Raw genomic sequence first — 18110 nt, forward strand, 5'->3', positions numbered from 1 at the left:
TTATTTGACAACTCGGGGATTGGGACCATACATAACTTGATTTATCTTGCCTAATTACCCAAGAAACCAGTTAGTGCCGAATAATCTTTTTGATGTGAATATTATATTTATGATGTAAATTACAAGACCTCCACTTCTTGCGGTGGGGCGATCCTTCCACTAGAGGGAGTAACTCTCGCAAATCAGAGGTCTTCATTATCTGGCTTTTGAGCTAAGGGACTGGCTCTCAAGAGATTTTCGATTTACAGTGCTCTTAAAACCCCCTTTAAACGACTTAAGCTTCATCTTAAATCTTGTAATTCATTCCAAGTTGCAAGTGAGGAAATCGAGGCTCCCTCTGGGCTTGGATTCCTTCCTCTTCAAAATGGGGACGACGTCAGACTTAATCGCCCCACAGAGTGAGTATACGTCAGAGAGCCCCTGACCTGCTCAAGGAGGTCCAACTTCCGTTCGCGACCCTCCATCCCTTTCCGTCACTTCCTCTCCCTATCTTTGCCCCGCCCCTGGCGTTTGGCAACGCACGCCTGTGATTGGCTGCTGGGAGCCCCGAGGCAGCGGAAGGGTCGCGGAGGCCATGGTGACGGGAGTGGGGGCGCGGTAACGGACGCCGGGACCCCGAGGTGGCAGCGGCGAGTTTAGCGAGGCCTGGCAGGGCTTGGAGGCCCGGCCGGCGCGTGGCAGCAGCCAGGGAGCCTGAGGCCGGGGCGTCGTGCGCAGGCGCTACTCGGTTGGGCCGTGAACTGGCCGAGGCCTCGGCTGCGAGGCCTTCCCGATGCCAGTTGGGGTTCTGTGGAGCAGAGCGGAGGCTGCGCGCGGGCCTCAGGCAGGGTAGAAGCCCGGCGGGCCCGCTGCCCCGCGCGCGGTGGATGCGGCGGCGGCGATGGACGCCCTAGAGGAAGAGAGCTTCGCGCTGTCCTTGTGAGTGACGCCGCCCGAGCCCGGGAGGCTGAAGGCCGGGTCTGCCGGCGCTTGGCCTCGGCCTCTGCCTCCGCCCTGCGAAACCAGTGTCTCCGGTGTGGGTGGGAGACCAACAAGACTCCGCCCCAGTTCCCGCGGTCGATTCTGCCGCCGCGGCGACCGCGGGGTTCAGGCCTGGATGACAGGAGTGCAGTGCGGTGTCATGCAATGATACACGCCTCTGTCACAATGCCCCCCGCCTCCAATCCTTGGTCGTCAGCAAAACCTGGCGAGTTTGAGCTGCAGAGGCCCGACCGCGGGTCAGAAGACCCTCCACCACCACTACCCCCAGTGACTCTAATTGCCCCCCTCCCCCGGCCAGTGTCTTAACCGCACCAAGTTTACGCCCGCCCATAAGCAGATTGGTGTGGGGTGATAGCGAAGATGCGGTGAGTAGAACCCAAAGGAAATAAATGCGAGGAGCCTTAAGATGTCCGCTGTGAGCCTTTGCTCCTTTTATTTGTCCCTTTTGTTAAGTCCTTGGGTCGTATCATGTTTTCTGAAAGTGGAGCCATTGCATTCAACTTTGATGTCACGGATGTGTCAAATGTGTTTTCTTTTGTGTGGCATTGCTGAATTAGACAGTAATCATTATTAATTGTTGAAGCTAGTTGATGGGAAGTTCATTTGAAAATGTCCATAATACATTTTGAAAAAAAGAGGAATTATCTGAAACAGCTCCTAATCCAGGCGTATTTTTCAGCTCTTCCGCCTCTGATGCAGAATTTGATGCTGTGGTTGGATATTTAGAAGACATTATCATGGGTAAGCTTCCTTGCCTGTGCTTTTTAGGTTTTAGGCCCTTGCTTTTAAGAACGTTGAAATCCATTTGGAGAGTTAATTTTTAAAAAGAGAGAAAACATGAAGCTGCATGTAATGTTTAACGTAACATACTGTAATACAAAGTAAGCCTTACTCTGCTTTGCTTTACAGGCTACAGCCCCTACTCCTTTAAGTAACTAGTAACCATAGATTCAGTCCCCTGAAGGGACTTATTCAGGTAATGGGGCACCTTGAAGTTATGGGGCTCTTGGCAAAACTTCAGAAAATATTAACCTAGTTTCTTTCAGAGAGTAAAACCAATTTTTAGTCTTGAGTTTTAATATTTTGTGACATAAAGCACAGTGTAATACCATAGCCATTGGGACTTCCCTGGTGGCGCAGTGGTTAAGAGTTTGTCTACCAGTGCATGGAACACGCGTTCAAGCCCTGGTCCAGGAAGATCCCACATGCCACAGAGCAACTAAGCCCGTGTGTCACAACTGCTGAACCCGCGAGCCACAACTACTGAAGCCTGCGCCCTAGAGCCCGTGCTCTATAACAAGAGAAGCCACCGCGATGAGAAGCCCGCGCACCGCAAGGAAGAGTAGCCCCCAGCTCGCCACAACCAGAGAAAGCCTGCACACAGCAGCGAAGACCCAACGCAGCCAAAAATTAATTAATTAATTAATTTTAAAATACCATAGCCATAGCACACATGTCCATGAGGAGCAAGATGTGATACTTCATCTGGGTTCTGAGTTCGAATTTGTGGATTCATTTTGGCATCCATAAGTCCTGCTAAGTAATAAGCAGTAATAGGCACCAACCGTTTAAGACAAATATGTGGGAGAGAAAAATTTGAGAAAATCTTGTCTGTTGACTTTAAGTTTTCTGAGAATTAGGAAAAGAACACTGATGTTTGGTGTTACTAGCTATATTTCTTAGTCTTGTTTAGTGAAAAATCACTGACCAAATTTTTATATCTTCGGGTCCTGTAAAGGTTCATACCCTTAACTCCTAAATGCAAATGTTTCACTGTTAAGATCCCATGTGGATCTGAGGATTTCTGGGGAATGCTGAGGAATACTTTCTTTTGGCCTCTGTGAGTAACCTGTGTGCTGTGGGAAAGCCCAGGGTATTTATTCCAAAGTCTAGGTCATTTATGAAGCTTTCCTTTTATTTTTAGAAGTTATATTCTATTTGGTTGTTAAAATACCCTAAATACCGTAAACCTTAATGTTTGCTATGAACCAATCTCTATACATGAATTCTCATCTAAATTCCAGCTATAAAATCTTACAGGATAGGTACTCTGATCATCCTCATTTTTCCGATGAAGAAACTGGGGCTTAGAGACATTAAGTAACAGGCCGAAGGTCACACAGTTGTAAGTGGCTGAGGTGGGATTTGAACCCAGGTAGTCTAGCCTCTATCAGAGCCCATCCATTTAATCACTACACTGTTAACCACTGCTGCTGAAATTATATTAAGAGAACCCTTTGGGGAGTTCCCAAGCCACCCTGATTAAAGTGGACTAGAGGATAGTGGTGGTTGCACAGCAGCGTGAAGGCTCTTCATGCTGCGAAACTGTACACTTAACACCTTCAGCTTACCCCTCCTAGAGACTGGCCATCCATAAAGCAGTTCTGCTGACATTTCTTCCTGCCTGTTTAGAAATCAGAATGGTTTTTAGTCTCCATTAAAAAGAGTACGTTTTTCCTATTGCGGTTCAGATGATGAGTTCCAGTTATTACAGAGGAATTTCATGGACAAGTACTACCAGGAGTTTGAAGACACAGAAGAGAATAAGCTCACCTACACATCTATTTTTAATGAATATGTAAGTGGATTCCTGTTTCTCTTACTGGAGATTAGGATTTCTTTAAATTATGAATTTAGGATCAAATGATGTTGAAATCTGCTCAACTTTTAAAATCTGCCATCAGCACCCTGCCGGGAAGCCTAATTAGAATCTGATTTAGTCTTCATCTCCTGTTGTTTTCCTCTGCACAGTTCTTGGGGCTGTTTTCCAAATAGTTAATGACTTCGTCTTCTGTTTTAAAACATGTTTGGCTTTATCATAATCCTGCTTTCAGTTACAGTATGTGGATTCACCATACCTTGCACTTACATACTTTTGACCTTTTGGCTTTCACACACTATTTTTTCCTACTACACAATCCAGTCAGGTATGCATGACTGTTAGATAAAAGTGAAAACCAAGACCAAGATCACTAACTAGTTGGTGGCAAAACCAAGACTAGAACCCAGGAACCTCGACTCCTGACCCCTTGGGTCTTTGCACTATGCCAAGGCCTTGTGCAGCTTCCTGTTATGATCTCATCTGTCCGAGAAGAGGTTTGACCCTCCAGGTCTTTCTTCCCTTAACACAGAAGTGTGGCAGAGTCGATGAAGGTTTCTTAAGCCAAGCCTCAGCTTTTAAGGAACCTGCGATTACCTCCAACTGTATGCTTTTTTATGTGTTCTTTCCGCACAGATTCCGTCTACCCAGGCAGAAAAGCCCCCACTTATTTCACTCCTCACTTACTGCCGTGGGGAGTGGGAGCCCTTCTGCTCCCTGTCCCTACCCACCTTGAGCATTCCTCTTGTTACATCGTAATTACCTGCAAATGCCTCTCCCACGGATGGGCCAGGGCACAGGGGGTGTGCTCGCTGAGGACAGGAGCTGGGTTTGGGTTCTCTTTGGTGCCCCCAGCACTCGGCAGGGAGCCAGGCACACAGAATAGGCTCTTAGGAAATGTTTTCAAAGGGCTGGAGGACAGGCTTTCTGAAGAGAAGCTTTGTTTTCTTTAAGCACAGTCTGACCAAGATCCTTTCCACTGTTACAGATTTCTCTGGTAGAAAAGTATATAGAAGAACAGCTGTTGGAGCGGATTCCTGGATTTAACATGGCGGCTTTCACTACAACTTTACAGTGAGTTGAGCTTGACTCTGCTTTTTTCATCTTTTTACCCTCCTCCTCCTCAAATCTGAAAGAAGACCCTCCCCCTTGTTTTCCTCAGTGCTTGAATATCCAGCTTTAGAGCACTTGGTTAGGTCCTGGATGGGAGGCCCTCCAGACCTTTGAGGGAAATCTCGAAGAGACAGTCTGTATCATCATTCATTCATGAAGCAGCCACCCTTTTCTTTTGCAGGCACCATAAAGATGAAGTGGCCGGTGACATTTTCGACATGCTGCTCACGTTTACGGATTTTCTGGCTTTTAAAGAAATGTTTCTGGACTATAGAGCAGTAAGTTCCTCTTGTCTGTTTAGTCACAGTGAACTGCTTAGAAAGTTCCAAGTAGACCTGTCGAGCACAAACCACCCCCTGTGCTCCTCTCTGTGAGACTGGCCAGTATCAGCCCAGCAGTGAGTGACGTGTCAGCAGAGCGAGCTGCTGTCCTCTACTGGCCGGGGCCTGGGACCCTTACAAGGAATTACATTCTCATGGTTTTGGTGAAACAGGTCCCAGGCACCTTATAGGGTTCCTAAGTAATCAAAAGGACAAAGCCAAAAAGCAGGTCTAATTGCCTTGCTTTTCTTGGAATGCAGGTTCTTAATAGGAAAAAGAAATGTTTTTCGGTGAAGAGAGGTCTTTTTTTTGTTTTTTTTTGGCTGCACCTTGTGGCATGTGGGATCTTAGTTCCCCAACCAAGGGACCAGGGATCGAACCCGTGCCCCCTGCAGTGGAAGCGTGGAGTCTTTTTTTTTTTTTTTTTTTTTTTTGTGTGGTATGCGGGCCTCCCTCTGCTGTGTCCTCTCCCGTTGCGGAGCTCCCGTTGCGGAGCTCCAGACGCGCAGGCCCAGCGGCCATGGCTCACGGGCCCAGCCGCTCCGCGGCACGTGGGATCTTCCCAGACCGGGGCGCGAACCTGGTTCCCCTGCATCGGCAGGCGGACGCGCAACCACTGCGCCACCAGGGAAGCCCGGAAGCGTGGAGTCTTAACCACTGGACTGCCAGAGAAGTCCCCAAGAGGTACATTTTTAAAGAGTGACCAGCTCTGAATAAAAATGCAAAATCACATACTCCCTCTTCCTGTGTGCTCCCTGGTGGCCCACCCTGAACACCTCCTTCCCTTATGAGCTAGTTATGAGCTAGAAAGGACTTTTTTCTGTCTCTTGCCTCTTAAAGTTGCTCTCTTCTCATGTAGGAAAAAGAAGGCCGGGGACTGGACTTAAGCAGCGGTTTAGTGGTGACTTCATTGTGCAAATCATCTTCTATGACAGCTTCCCAGAACAATCTGCGGCCCTAGGTCCCACCTCCAGGTAATGGGATCTTTCTAGACATCACCAGCCCAATAGACTGGGAGAGGCTTTGGCTAATGATGTCAGAAGAATACATCTTGGAATGACTGACTCTGTTCTGCAACTCTTCATTAATGTTAAGTATTGATGGGTCAGAAGAAAATGACCTGACCTTCCTGGGACACTTTCTTGTCTTCAGTAACCCTAGTACTCCTCCCTGAGTAGACACCTCTTTCAGGAACTTCTGAGTCTGGCTCCTGCACCAAGCCCAAGTCCAGCATTCCACCTGGGGGGCACTTCCCCAGCATACGTGTTGGTGTGTCCATGTTGGAAGAACCCGCTATCACCAACTCCCTTGGCCCAGCAGGCCTTGCATGTCCCACCAGGCATTTTGTGCACTCACAGCTTTTTATATGGGTCAGAGTTTCAGTCCTGCAGCCTCAGTGGGCTTTTTGACTGGGAGTATTTATCTAGGGTTTAACTCAAGCTAGGAGCCCATCTCAAGATTTCTGAAACTCCTACTATCACAGCTATTCTTGGCTGTACGAATCGATTTAGAGAGAGTTGTCCTTTACCTAAAAAGGTACTTGTGAAAATCAGTTCCTAGTCTTAACATGTACAGTCCTTCTATCACTTCGTTGTCTTCTACTGGTCCTGATGTAGTCCCATTGTTTCTTTTTTTTTTGCGGTATGCGGGCCTCTTACTGCTGTGGCCTCTCCCGTTGTGGAGCACAGGCTCCGGACGCGCAGGCTCAGCGGCCGTGGCTCACGAGCCCAGCCGCTCTGCAGCATGTGGGATCCTCCCGGACCAGGGCACGAACCCGCGTCCCCTGCATCGGCAGGCAGACGCTCAACCACTGCGCCACCAGGGAAGCCCCAGTCCCATTGTTTCTATAACTCTCATTTATGTGTTTTTGAAAACATATTTTTATAGATGATTACTCAGGCTAACCTAGTGGATATAATCTTGGAACTTCCATGATTACCCACTTCAAGATCAAAGTATTATATTGCTGTGTGCTTTTTAGCTGTTAGTGCTATGAAAGCAAAAATGCTTTCTATGTTGGTGTTTGTTCCTATTTTACTGGGCACCAATGAATGTATGCTGGAAGTAGTCTAAAAGGTTTCCTTTTCTTAGAGCATGTTAGTGTTTGTGCAGGTTTGCTTAAAACCCTTTCTATGTAAAGCAGCTCCTTAGGTTTTCTGTTGGGATAGGGGCTCTGCACTTCCTTCTTGCTGTCAAAATAATCCTACCAAGATAGTGTTCCACTGGTCTAGCTCAGTAGGAGATAGCAAACAGCTTTACTGGTCATCTGTATGCTTGGATTTAGTACACTGGTTTAGTACAATGTTTGATAGAATATTACTGACCAGAAAACATGGATGTCACCTCTAGAAAGAAAAACTATAGTAGTTCAATTCCCGATGTGTACCTTAGTTGTTTTGTTGTTGTTGTTTTTATTTTTAAAGTAAAAATAAGAATCTCTACTGATTTTTCACTTGGCTGTTCTGGTTTTAAAGGATGAGCTAGCTGTAGGCTGTGTGTTTTTCTTTACCGACGTGGCGCTTATTAAATACTTTTGTACCATGAGTAAAATTTCAGGTGTTTTGAAAAAACAAAAACCATCATTCTAAATGAGCCGTCCCTTCTTTACTGTTGCTGCTGCCATCAGGTTATCAGTACTTTGGTCTTTCAAGACGAAGGCTTTTTAAAACACTTCCTCTCCTGGCCTTGTCTACCCTTCTTGCTCTTTTTATAAACGGGACTGCCCATCGCAGGCCAGGCATGTTGGAAGCACTTGATGAAGAATCCCTCTGTTCAGTCTGGCTGAGAAAAAGCAGGTGGACAAATCCAAAGATGAAATTATGAAAAGTGAACAAAAAAGGCAAATGGTTCTTTTTCATCCTTTTCCACTCAGAAAAAAAGCAGGCAAGTCCGTTGTAGCTTCGCATTAGAAAACAGCTTTCTGATATTTTTTAAAACAAACTAGAACTCTCTCCATCTGCTCAGGTCATCATGTGCCACCTTCAGAGGGGCTCAGGGATGGTCGGGATGAGAAGGCCCCACGTTGCAGGCCCAGCCTCAGGAGACATTTGCCTCCTCCTATTGCTTAGGCCTCCTCAGCCATGGGAAGCACTGTTCACCCAAACTGCAGGAGAGGGGCTAAGGACCGGGGGATGCATTGGCCTGAACCAACAGGTAGTTGTTAGACAAAGCGTGTTAACATCTCCACCAAAATAGGCTGTGTTTTAGGTGTCAGAAACCTGGTAAGACTTGCCAAGGATTTTGTTTTCTCTTAAGCCTCAAAAGAAAATTGGTTGGTCTTCCTTAAAACTATCCTCTTATGGCTTAATTCTAGAATGACTATAATTTGTTATTCGAACTCTGAGACACTGGAGTAAAAAGGGATGCTGTTAATTGTCACACCAGGACAACAGGCACAAACTAGGCCTGGGACCCAACTAGGACATGGGTATGACTTAGTCCTCCCCCACCACCCTTCGCAATGGAGTAGCTCATCTGCAACTGTTTGTTTGAATCTAGTTACATTTTAATTGTTCCCAGTTTTATAAGACAGGACCAAGGGGTGCCCAGAAATGCCTGTGGCTTATTATTCAGAGCATGTTGCGCTGTGGTGGGAAAATAAGTTCAGAAGGACGCCCCCTCTTTGCTGCTCCCCCCTCGCTCTACCGTCTGTAGCAGATCCACGCATCAGGCACTTGGATTATCTGATCTCTGAACTTCACAAACTGTCAAGGTAGGCGACATTATGCCAATCTTAAGTTCATCAAGATGACTAAATGATTTACTGTTCACAAACTGTCAAGGTAGGTGACAGTATGTCAGTCTTAAGTTCATCAAGATGACTAAATGATTTACTGTTAAACTGAGACCCTTTTCAGAATAAAAAGGGGTGCTATTAAATTTATGCCATGACAAGCGGCATAAACAGGACTGTCCCAGCAAAGCAGGCAGGAAGTTGGTCATCCTACCTCAGGTCAAAGAAGTGGCTGGTGGTGCTGAGCGACTCCAGGACTGGAACTGCCTTTAAATAGGCATTTGAAACCTTTGTACGGTTGTCCCTTGGTGTCCATGGGGCACTGGTTCCAGGACAGCTGGGGATACCAAAACCCATAGATGCTCAAGTCCCTTATGTAAAATGGCAAGTATTTTGAATACAGCTGACCCTGCATATCAACTGATTGGTTGAATCCTCAGATGTGAAACCCACGGATATGGAGGGCTGACTGTACTGACTTATGCTGCAGCTTCCTGGAGTTTATAAGCATCTATAACTGTGATTCCCCAACATCTTTTCCAAATAAGTTCTTTCATCTTTATTTTTGTAAAAAAACAAAAACAACAAAGTCGCCACCAAGCACAGGACAACTCACTAGCAAGGCCTTGCTTGCCCTCCCTCCCTCCCTCATGTCGCAGGTGCCTGATTAACAGCGTCAAGGAGGCAGTCGGCATTGATGTTAGCTTTTCCCAAAGGGAAAACTACAAACAAGGGCTTGGGAAGGGGAGGGAAACCTGGATAAGCTTTTCATCATTGAGAAGTCACTTAAAACTGATTTGTTGTTTAAAATAACTGGTATGTCTGAAATGTAGGAAAGGAAGACCATGCTGTCAGCATCATGACCCTCTTTTGACATGTTTCCCTACAAGTGACATGCTGGCTTGGGGGAGGGTCAGGCCAGGATTATGTTTTAAGGAATCAGAACAGTTTCATGAATTTGCTCAACTTCCCAGAAAAAAAACAAATAATTGCTGCTTGTTAGGCGTATTCTATTGGTGGGCTGCAAGTCTGGAATCATTGTTAGTGTATTTAGTGCCAATGAGAAGGCTGGGTCCCAGCCTTGGACACTGAAGTCCTAAAGACAAAGCAGAGAGAGTCCTGTATCCCCCATCACCTTCTGCTGAATATGGAGGATGGAGAGGTCTTGGCTGTTCGCCTCTCTCCAGCCCATGCGCCTGCCAGAGGAAGGATCCTGATTCCTTGGGAGTGTGGTGTGAGCCCAAGGAGTCTGATGAGCAGAGAAGAGCAAGTGTAGTCCCTTCCGGGCTGACTCCATGCAGGGCTCAGGCTTCGGGCTTGCGGGGCCACCTGCACAGGGACCAGGCTACAGCCTTCAGGCCCAGGGTGGCCCATGGCACCGTGGTTTAGGCATAGCCGCCAGCCATCTGACTGGTGGCTGCATTGCTGCCCAATCCTCGCCAGGCCTGGAAGCTGAAGAAAGCGCTCACTCCATAGGCAATCATCACTAAACACGAAAAGAACTGAAAGAAAAGACAGCAAAGGTGAGTCTGTCTGCAGCACGGCACACGGGGCTGGGGGCTGTGACAGTGATACAAGCACCAGGAAGGTAGATGCAGACAGTGAAACCCGGGGCCCCTCAAGATTAACCAGGATGAGCTGCTCTGGAGCCACACCACCTCCTCCTTAACCATACACCCATTTAACCACTGTGGGGGCTGATGGGTACCAGGTTCTGGGGTGCCAACTTTATATTCTAGTGGGGAACCATTAACCACACAAGCAAGGTGTGTCTTAGACTGAAAGGGATAACTGGACAATGTGCTAAGAGTCACCAAGGGGTAGGAGCTACTTTATAGACACATTTCAGGGATTTAGTTTTAAAAAGGCAATGTTCAGCTACCCTAGGAGTTTTCTGGAATCAATTCATAGGTATCCCTACACTAGCACCTAAGGCCACTTTCAGAATTTCCATGTCTCTATCCTGGTGACTGAGTTCACAGATTTCAAAACCATCCTCACCAGAAAGAATGAGGAAACCCAAGTCCTGGTCTAACTCCCGCCCTACCCAGGACTCAGTTTAGGCGTGTCCCTTCACCTCTCTTAGCCTCAGTTTCCTGGTCTGTCAGAAGGACTGGCAGTCCCTGTCCCCCTCCCCATTGAGGGAGTGGAAGGACACTGAGGCAGTGCCTGCAGGGGCTCGTGGGTGAGGCGTGCCGGGTATGGAGGGGATTCTGATACTCACTGGCTACCCGACGTGGAGCCTGAGTTTGAGCTGTGTGGGAGAGCCTGAGGATCTCCCAAATGGTTTCAACCGAACGGTTTTTGTGCGTGCCTTTCTCGAGGGGGGAGGATAGAGCGCTTTTAACATTCTCCAAGGGCACATATGACCCTAAATCATTGCAGCATGACTGATTTACAGTAAAGTTAACCCAAATTTCATTTGTGCCACCCAAGTATTTCCCAAGCATTCTGGTTCCTCAGGGTTTTGCTGTTAATTATGGAAAACTGTGAGCCCACTGAGAGGAGGGTAATTCAGCATGTGGCAGGTGCCTGGCCTGGGACCAGGGAGCAGTGAGAGTCCAGGGGCCCAGACCTTGCTTTGGCCCGTCTTCCCTGTAACTGCCGAGGGTGCCCCAAGGAACCATACTCACAGAGGCAGCTGCACGCTGGTTGTACTGCCTGGTGCCCTTCAGGGACGTCAGTTCAACCGAAGCAGAGCAGGTGATGAAGGCCGTGATGTAGAGAACGGTGGCGCCCACATTAAATATCATTAACTGGGGGTAGGTGGGGGAGAGAACAGTCTTAAGACATGAGACACTTCCGGTAACTGTGGAACCTCCTGGTCCCCATGAGCACATCCCTTTAGTAGCCAAAACAGGGGCTGGGGCTAAAGGATGGGGATGGAGACACGTGCGTCTTTCCCACTAAAAAGGCCTCAAGAGACAGCGGTCTACACAGGGTCAGCCTGGAGGCCATATGAGCAGGGAACGTAAACATAGCGAAGGCTGAGAGATGGGGTGTGTGTGGAGGGGCTGCTAAAGTGACCTGGTCAGGACAGCAACAGTTCCACAAGGCAAAACCCATTCCTGATGGCAAGAGACCAAACCAAGCCTGTCTCTGAGTGCACCAGCTGAAGAACCCGAGGCCTGCTCATGTTGGCTCCCAGCCAGGCCGGGCCCTCCCTGTTGCCCGAGGACTTGGCTCTGAGGCTAGCCCGTGGGGCGGGGGCATGGGCGGTAGTGCCTCACGTCCCTCTCTGCCCTCAGTGGGAAGAACCTATGTCTGCCTTTCGGCCACAGCCTAGGCTCTAGGCCCCATGTCAAATGCCAGGGTGAGGACCCCTAAGCCAGGCTGGCAAGGAAGGGTCCTGGGCTGACAACCAGGCCCAGGTCCCATTCCCCCAATGCTTGGCCCCCGGAGCCAGTTGACACTCTTTGCAGAGATTGCAAACTGGTGGCCCTCAGGCATGTTTGGCTCATCCCACAGATTTTTAAAAAATACTACGAACATTTAAAATTTGATTTCATACGAAAACTTTAAGATTTCATATAAAACTTTCAATCTTAAAATATCAAGATTTGGCACTTGCATTCCCACTAACAACAGTTAGAGCTGAGTAGAGGCGGCTTCCTATGGACAAATGGGTGCAGGTTCTCCAGAACCCCTCCTGACCTATTTCACTCACGCCTCTTACCTGCGCCCGGAAGGGGGCTTGTAGCGCCTATCCCAGAAAAGCCCAATTTGGCAATCATAATTCAGCCTCCTCTAGGAGGGTGAGACACTGCCTTGCCATCATGGCCTGGGAAAGGAGCCTCCTTCCATCAGCAGCTGTGGCTGGGCCCCAGATCTGTGCTAAGAGACACCAAGGCCCCTCCATCTCCGGGGATGTCTTTCTTCAAGGCTCCTAGGACACGAGGCAGGGGCTGGACCCTAGCCAGGAAGTCAGGCCGCCCCCTCCTCATGCCAGGATCTTCCCTCCAAGCCCAGTGCCCGCCGCAAACACCACCTGGCTCCTGCCAGTGATGTCAAGATCTAACAAACCCGGTCTGTCTTGAGGATGACTCACGTTTCCTCAGCTTCAAAAGTCATTGAATTGCAAACAATGCTGCCTAGTCCCAGCTTTGCTTGTCTTACAATCATGTGCCTCTCTTGCCTCTCTCTGCTCACTGAAAGCCTCAGACCCCAGCTGCAGGGGTTTTCCGGGTCAGAGAAAAAAGCCCTAGCAGCTTTCTCTGTGTCTGGCCAGGGTACTTCCTATGGACACTCACAGCTCTGTGTCCTAAGGAGATTGACCCGGGCAACCCGGGACACCATCTGCCAGGCTGCAGGGGCCTCACCCTGCAGACAGCGGGGTGTGGGGGGTGAGATGGCACGCTGAGCCCAGCCCATCCTGCACACACCGGGCCCAGCCTCGCTGATTCCTGCCAGCTCAGCCCAACCTCCAGGCCCAGGGCTGCCAGTCAGAACCCACAGATTCAAATCTCGACTACCCCCCAAAAGGAAAAATACTTTCAAGATCCCAAATGGCCTCCGGTCTCTCCATTCAACAGCCCCTCACTCCTTCTCCCTTCGTGGGAGAAAGTCAAGCCTAAGTCCTCCTGGATTCATGGCTCTCAGTGCTCAGAAAAACTGGACACCTGAACCACCAATCCTCCCTCCCCCACCCAGAGCTACAGGCCAGCGAGGACTTCAGCCAACCCCCACCTGCCACATCTCATTTAGGGAAGGCTGCATTGTCACAGCTACACCCAGAGGCAGAAGGGTCAGCCTGGACCCACCCCCAGGGTTCCTACCCAAACTCACCACCAGCGGCCAAGGCACCATGTATAGCTTCATGTGCAGCTGAAACAGGTAGAGGATGAAGAAGACGATTGTCACCAGCCAGAGGAAGACAGCGACAAACATCACCCAGCCATAGGCCGGGTACAGGTGGTACGGGGTGTCGGCAATCAGGGCCCACACCAGCAGCCCCAGCACCTGGAGGGAGTGAGACAGGGCCAGCGTCTCCCAGAGCCCCCAGCACTCAGGCTGGGGGCCACAGACCAGAGGCTTCCAGGCCTTTGCTGTGGGGCACCCTCTGCAGGACACATTTCTCATTTGCCCAAGAAAAATTTATTTGGCTCCTACTGCATACCAATACATACCAAGCCCTTGCCTGGTAACGTACTCCTTTCAGATCTCAGCTGAAATGTTATGTGCTCCAGGGCACCTTCCCTGCTCCTCCAGTCTGGGTTCCAGAACTCTCTTCTGTGCTCACATGGCCCCCCAGGAACCCACCACCCAAGACTGTAATTCTGTTTCCTTCCCCAGACTGGAAGCCATAGCAACAGTGCCTTCCACCCTGCTGCCTCCAGGGTGAGACCCCTGCAGCCCCGGAGGGGTGGTGTCCCAGGCTTGCCCGGTTCCCCACAGGCAAGACAATGACTGTCCCATTCATAGGTGCATCTCAGCACCTAGTACAGGACCCAAGTTTGGTCAGGGACTTAGTAAAAGCCTCTGAAAGAAAGATGAAGTCACCAGCACATCCCTGAGGGAGGGACACACAATCACAGAGTCCCAGAGGTACGGTGACCTCTGCCTGGTGCCCTACCAAGCCCCTTCCACCCCCAGCTTCTCTGACTCTCCTAACTGCCCCTCAATACAGGTGTTACCATCCCCGCCTTACAGGTGAAACTGGGCCTCAGAAAAGCAAAAGGACCTATCACGCCATTCCTATGTGGCAGGGTGGGCCCCAACATCCCTGTGCTGTGTGTAGTGGCTAACAGCATGGCCTCCGGAGCCGACTACCTGACTTAAAACACACTCCCCTTACCAGCTGTGTGACACTGGGTAAGCTCACAACCACTCTGTGCTCTGGACACATCACCTGTCACATGAGTATAAAAAGCATACCTACCTCATAGGTTTAGGACCCATGGGGGTTTGTATACATATACGAACAATTCCAGCTGGGGACTCTGTGCTGCAGGGAATTCTACACGGGTAGGTTGGCTGAACCCCCATCAGTGGCCTCGTGGGGAACTTGGCAAGGTGGTACCTCACTTGTGGCCATCCTAGCCTCCCCCGAGCCTCTCCTGGCCCCTTCCCTGCTGGCTGAGACCCCATAGGCCAGGACATCCTCCTTCACCACAAGGGTATTCATTCTCCAGAATCCCTGGCCGGCAGCAGGCCTCGGAACTGGCCGCTGAGGGAGGGAGGATCTACCGGGGGGCTGTGGAGAAAGGCTGCTTTGCTGATGAAGACACAGAGAAAGCTGTCACTCTTCTTCCCGTGGACAGTGTGTGACACCAAGGCTCCCAGTGACCTTGCCACCATCTCGAGGATGAGCCAACCATCAGTCAGATCACAGGGAAGTGGCTCAGGAGCGAAACCCACCTCTGCTGCTGGTTTGGGGGACAGAAAGTCCCCCCGCCGCAAGCTCCTAGACCAGACACGGGAGAGCTGTCACTCACCCCAGAGCAGCCAGAATGGGTGCCTGCCAGACACCCCACCAAAGCACTCCTGCCAAGGACCAAAAGGGAAGTTTCTGTATCGATCCCCCTACACCTGTGGGGTCAGGGCAGGAATGAGCCTAGCTGAGGCCGGGCATCCAGCAGCCCCTGTGATGACTTTCCTTTCTCCCCACCACCTGGAAGTGAGAGGTGGAGCCCTGGGCTTGGGAGTCAGGAGCTGGGCTTTCATCCTGCCTGGGCTATGGGATGCCAGGCAAGTGCCTTCCTGCTCTGTGCGGCTCACCAGGGCAACTCTAGTCCACCTGCTAGAATGCAGGCCCCCGAGGAATCCTTCTTTGGTCATCGCTGTGTCTCCAGTGCCCAGCAGTGCCTGGTGCATAGACCTGCTCGATAAACACATGCTCAGGAGGTAACTGGCCTCAGTTTCCTTATCCAGGAAACAGAGGTCAGAACCCCATCCCCCACAGGTGCTGTGTGTCACAAGAGGACGCAGGGGTGAATCGGTGAATGTGCTCCCGGCCCTGCCTCCCTCCACCCAGGGGTAGGAGTGGGAGACTCGGGAAAGCGCCCACTCCCCTTCCTCTCCAGATTTTTGCACCTGCTCCTCCTCCCGTTCCGGGGTGGGGGGGTGAGACCCCAGGGACGCCCACCCCACACTGCACCCTGCCAGCCTCCCCTGCCCTACCTCTAGCCTCTAGTGCTCTCCTCACCAACAGGCTGGGTGGCCCATGGGGCCCAGTTTGCAGGCGAGGAAGGTGGGACAGGTAGCAGGGCCTTGAGGGCAGTCACACCGCTGGGGGCAGAGCCCTTACCCATGAGGACCCAGAGTGTGGGTGTCTCAGCACAGCCCCCCAACCTTTTACCACCCATCCTTAGGACACCCTGCCTGAAACAGACACATCAGCGGGGCCAAGAGCCCCCAGGGCTGGGGGAGGTCACTGTTACAAAGGAGAACAGACACTCCCGAAGCAGCAGGACGAGGACTGAGCATGTCAGGGGCAGACAATTATCCCCTCACTTAAAGCAGGGTCCTTACAGGCCTCCATGCCATCGTGTTGCCTGGTTCCAACTATCTGAAAGGAAGTTAGAAAATGCGGTGAACTGAAAAATCAAGAAAGGATCGATCTGGGTTTACACTAATGTACACTTATCAATTGTTGGTATATTAACTCATGGGCTTCGTCACAATAACCACATAATGCCCTCCAGCTGTGTGCCAGGCCTCAGGTTAGCACCTTCCCTTTTATTTCATTGACTTCCCCATAACCCTCTCATTAGTCAGTATTAGGTATTATCCCCATTTTCCAAACAGGAGCTCAGAGGAAAATGAGTCATCTACGGTCACCCGTGGGTAAAGGGCAGGGCAGGATTTGAACCCAGATCTGTCAGTTCTCTGGAACCTGGGCTACTGAGAGTTACTTAGTGATGTATAAAAAATGAGGACACTTTGCTGGCTCTGAGGGGCGAGGCCCCACAGGCATCCAGGCTCTGCGGTCTCTGCCTCGCCCTCCTGCCCCTCCTGCCCAGCCCTGATTTCCAGATCAGCAAGCCCAGCCTCTGGGAGACAAAGCTGCTGGATAAGCAGTGGGAATTTCTGGTGTTGCTTCTGGCCTTGCTGCCCTGGCCCTGTGCCCAGGGAGCTGCCTTGGTTTCTGCCCTCCCCCATCTCAACCAGACAGACTGGTTTTTCCCGTCCCCTCACCCCCAGCCCCAAGAATCTGCAGGAAGTGCCCCAGCCCAGGACAGGGCACCCCTACATGTGTTGACCCTCTGCTGGCCTGGGTGGCCCTGCATGGGGAGCTGGGCCCAGGCCTCATCTCCAGAAGCTACAGGAGCTGCTGGACCCCTCCCTCCTGCTGTGGACTCACAGTCTAGCTGGAAGAAGCCAGAGGACTTGTCTTATAGTCCGGTACAGAACAGTAAACCCCACTGTGCAGGGGGAGAGCAGTAGGATGACGAGGGTGGAGAGCAAGGCAGGAGGCCCCAACTCTGCCACCTGCACGCAGGGCTTCACCCAGGCCCTCTTGCAATTCTGACACCCTCTCTGACCACAGGCCTTGCCATGTGCCTCCATCCCTCTGGGTTCACTCATTCAACAAATATCTGTTGAGCACCTACCACTGTGTGTGAGCCAAAACATGAAAAGCCCTGCTCTCATGGCAGGGGGCAGTGGGGCAGGTAGCAGATAAAAACCCAATACATGAGGGAAACACAGGATATGTGCTGTGGGGAAAAACCCAGCTGAGAAGGATAAGAAGGCCAAGGAAGATCTCACTGGGACATGTGAGCATGCGAGAGGTGAAGGGAGGCAGCCGTGTGACGAAGAGCAGAACTCTTTGCCTTTACCTCTGGGGGTCCCTGTCTCTTGCCTACGTGTTCATCCGTCCCCATGTTTCTCCATGGGGGTCTACGCATATATCTGTGTGTCTTACTCTTAAGGACAGACACACACACATACACATACACATACATACACAGAACCAAACCTCATCCCCTTGGTCCTTCCAAACTCTCTGAGGCCCCAGCAACACCTCTTCAGGCATGCACTGCAGATAAACAAAGAGAATGGTCTGGAAATCTTGAAGGAAACAAACAAACAAACCAACCCTGTCTTCCTGAAAACCTAAAGATTTCTGATTAGGGATTTTCTCTTTAAATGATGGCTGTCAAAAAGGTCACATTCACACATGCCCCAGGACCTTTGCACCTCCAAACAAAAATTTCTCAACGACTGGATAACAGAGATATTTTTGTTAAAAGCAACTGCAGGGCCAGAGAGGAGAGGGATTAGTCACAAATGCCTGACCAAGAGGCATTCCTCAGTTAGGGTGGGCCCCAATCCAGGGACTGGAGTTCTTATAAGAGGGAAACTGGACAAAGAGACACACAGAGGGAAAACACCATGTGAAGATGGAGGCAGAGATTAGAGT

General features: G+C 50.4%; 2 protein-coding genes across 3 annotated transcripts; one reads left to right on the forward strand and one right to left on the reverse strand.

The window, feature by feature from the left end:
- The first annotated feature begins 539 nt into the window (after window positions 1-539).
- On the forward strand, window positions 540-6077 carry ARL2BP (ARF like GTPase 2 binding protein). Of its 2 annotated transcripts, none has more exons than XM_007129582.4 (6): window positions 540-918; window positions 1661-1722; window positions 3453-3559; window positions 4569-4654; window positions 4875-4971; window positions 5873-6077. In XM_007129582.4, exons 1-6 carry the CDS (start codon window positions 881-883, stop codon window positions 5972-5974), a joined length of 492 nt encoding a protein of 163 aa, XP_007129644.1. In that variant the 5' UTR covers window positions 540-880; the 3' UTR covers window positions 5975-6077. The 2 variants fall into 2 exon arrangements, with proteins under 2 accessions (XP_007129644.1, XP_007129645.1); XM_007129583.1 differs by lacking the exon at window positions 540-918 and adding an exon at window positions 925-1346.
- A 114-nt stretch (window positions 6078-6191) lies between these two features.
- On the reverse strand, window positions 6192-17723 carry PLLP (plasmolipin). The gene is made up of 4 exons (XM_028478365.2): window positions 17667-17723; window positions 13532-13705; window positions 11380-11502; window positions 6192-10248 (listed from the first exon to the last, which is right to left on the reverse strand). Exons 1-4 carry the CDS (start codon window positions 17721-17723, stop codon window positions 10132-10134), a joined length of 471 nt encoding a protein of 156 aa, XP_028334166.2. The 3' UTR covers window positions 6192-10131.
- Between the last annotated feature and the right edge of the window lie 387 nt (window positions 17724-18110).

The sequence above is a fragment of the Physeter macrocephalus genome, chromosome 17 (assembly GCF_002837175.3).
Source record: "Physeter macrocephalus isolate SW-GA chromosome 17, ASM283717v5, whole genome shotgun sequence".
Lineage (NCBI taxonomy): Eukaryota > Metazoa > Chordata > Mammalia > Artiodactyla > Physeteridae > Physeter > Physeter macrocephalus.

Coding starts and splice junctions, on each gene's coding strand:
- ARL2BP (XM_007129582.4), top strand. CDS start 881: ATGGACGCCCTAGAGGAAGAGAGCTTCGCGCTGTCCTT. Junction 919..1,660: donor GAGAGCTTCGCGCTGTCCTT/GTGAGTGACGCC, acceptor CGTATTTTTCAG/CTCTTCCGCCTCTGATGCAG. Junction 4,972..5,872: donor TGTTTCTGGACTATAGAGCA/GTAAGTTCCTCT, acceptor CTTCTCATGTAG/GAAAAAGAAGGCCGGGGACT.
- PLLP (XM_028478365.2), bottom strand. CDS start 17,723: ATGCCTGAAGAGGTGTTGCTGGGGCCTCAGAGAGTTTGGAAGGACCAA. Junction 11,503..13,531: donor TGGTGCCTTGGCCGCTGGTG/GTGAGTTTGGGT, acceptor ACCTACCCCCAG/TTAATGATATTTAATGTGGG. Junction 10,249..11,379: donor ACCAGCGTGCAGCTGCCTCT/GTGAGTATGGTT, acceptor CTTTTCTTTCAG/TTCTTTTCGTGTTTAGTGAT.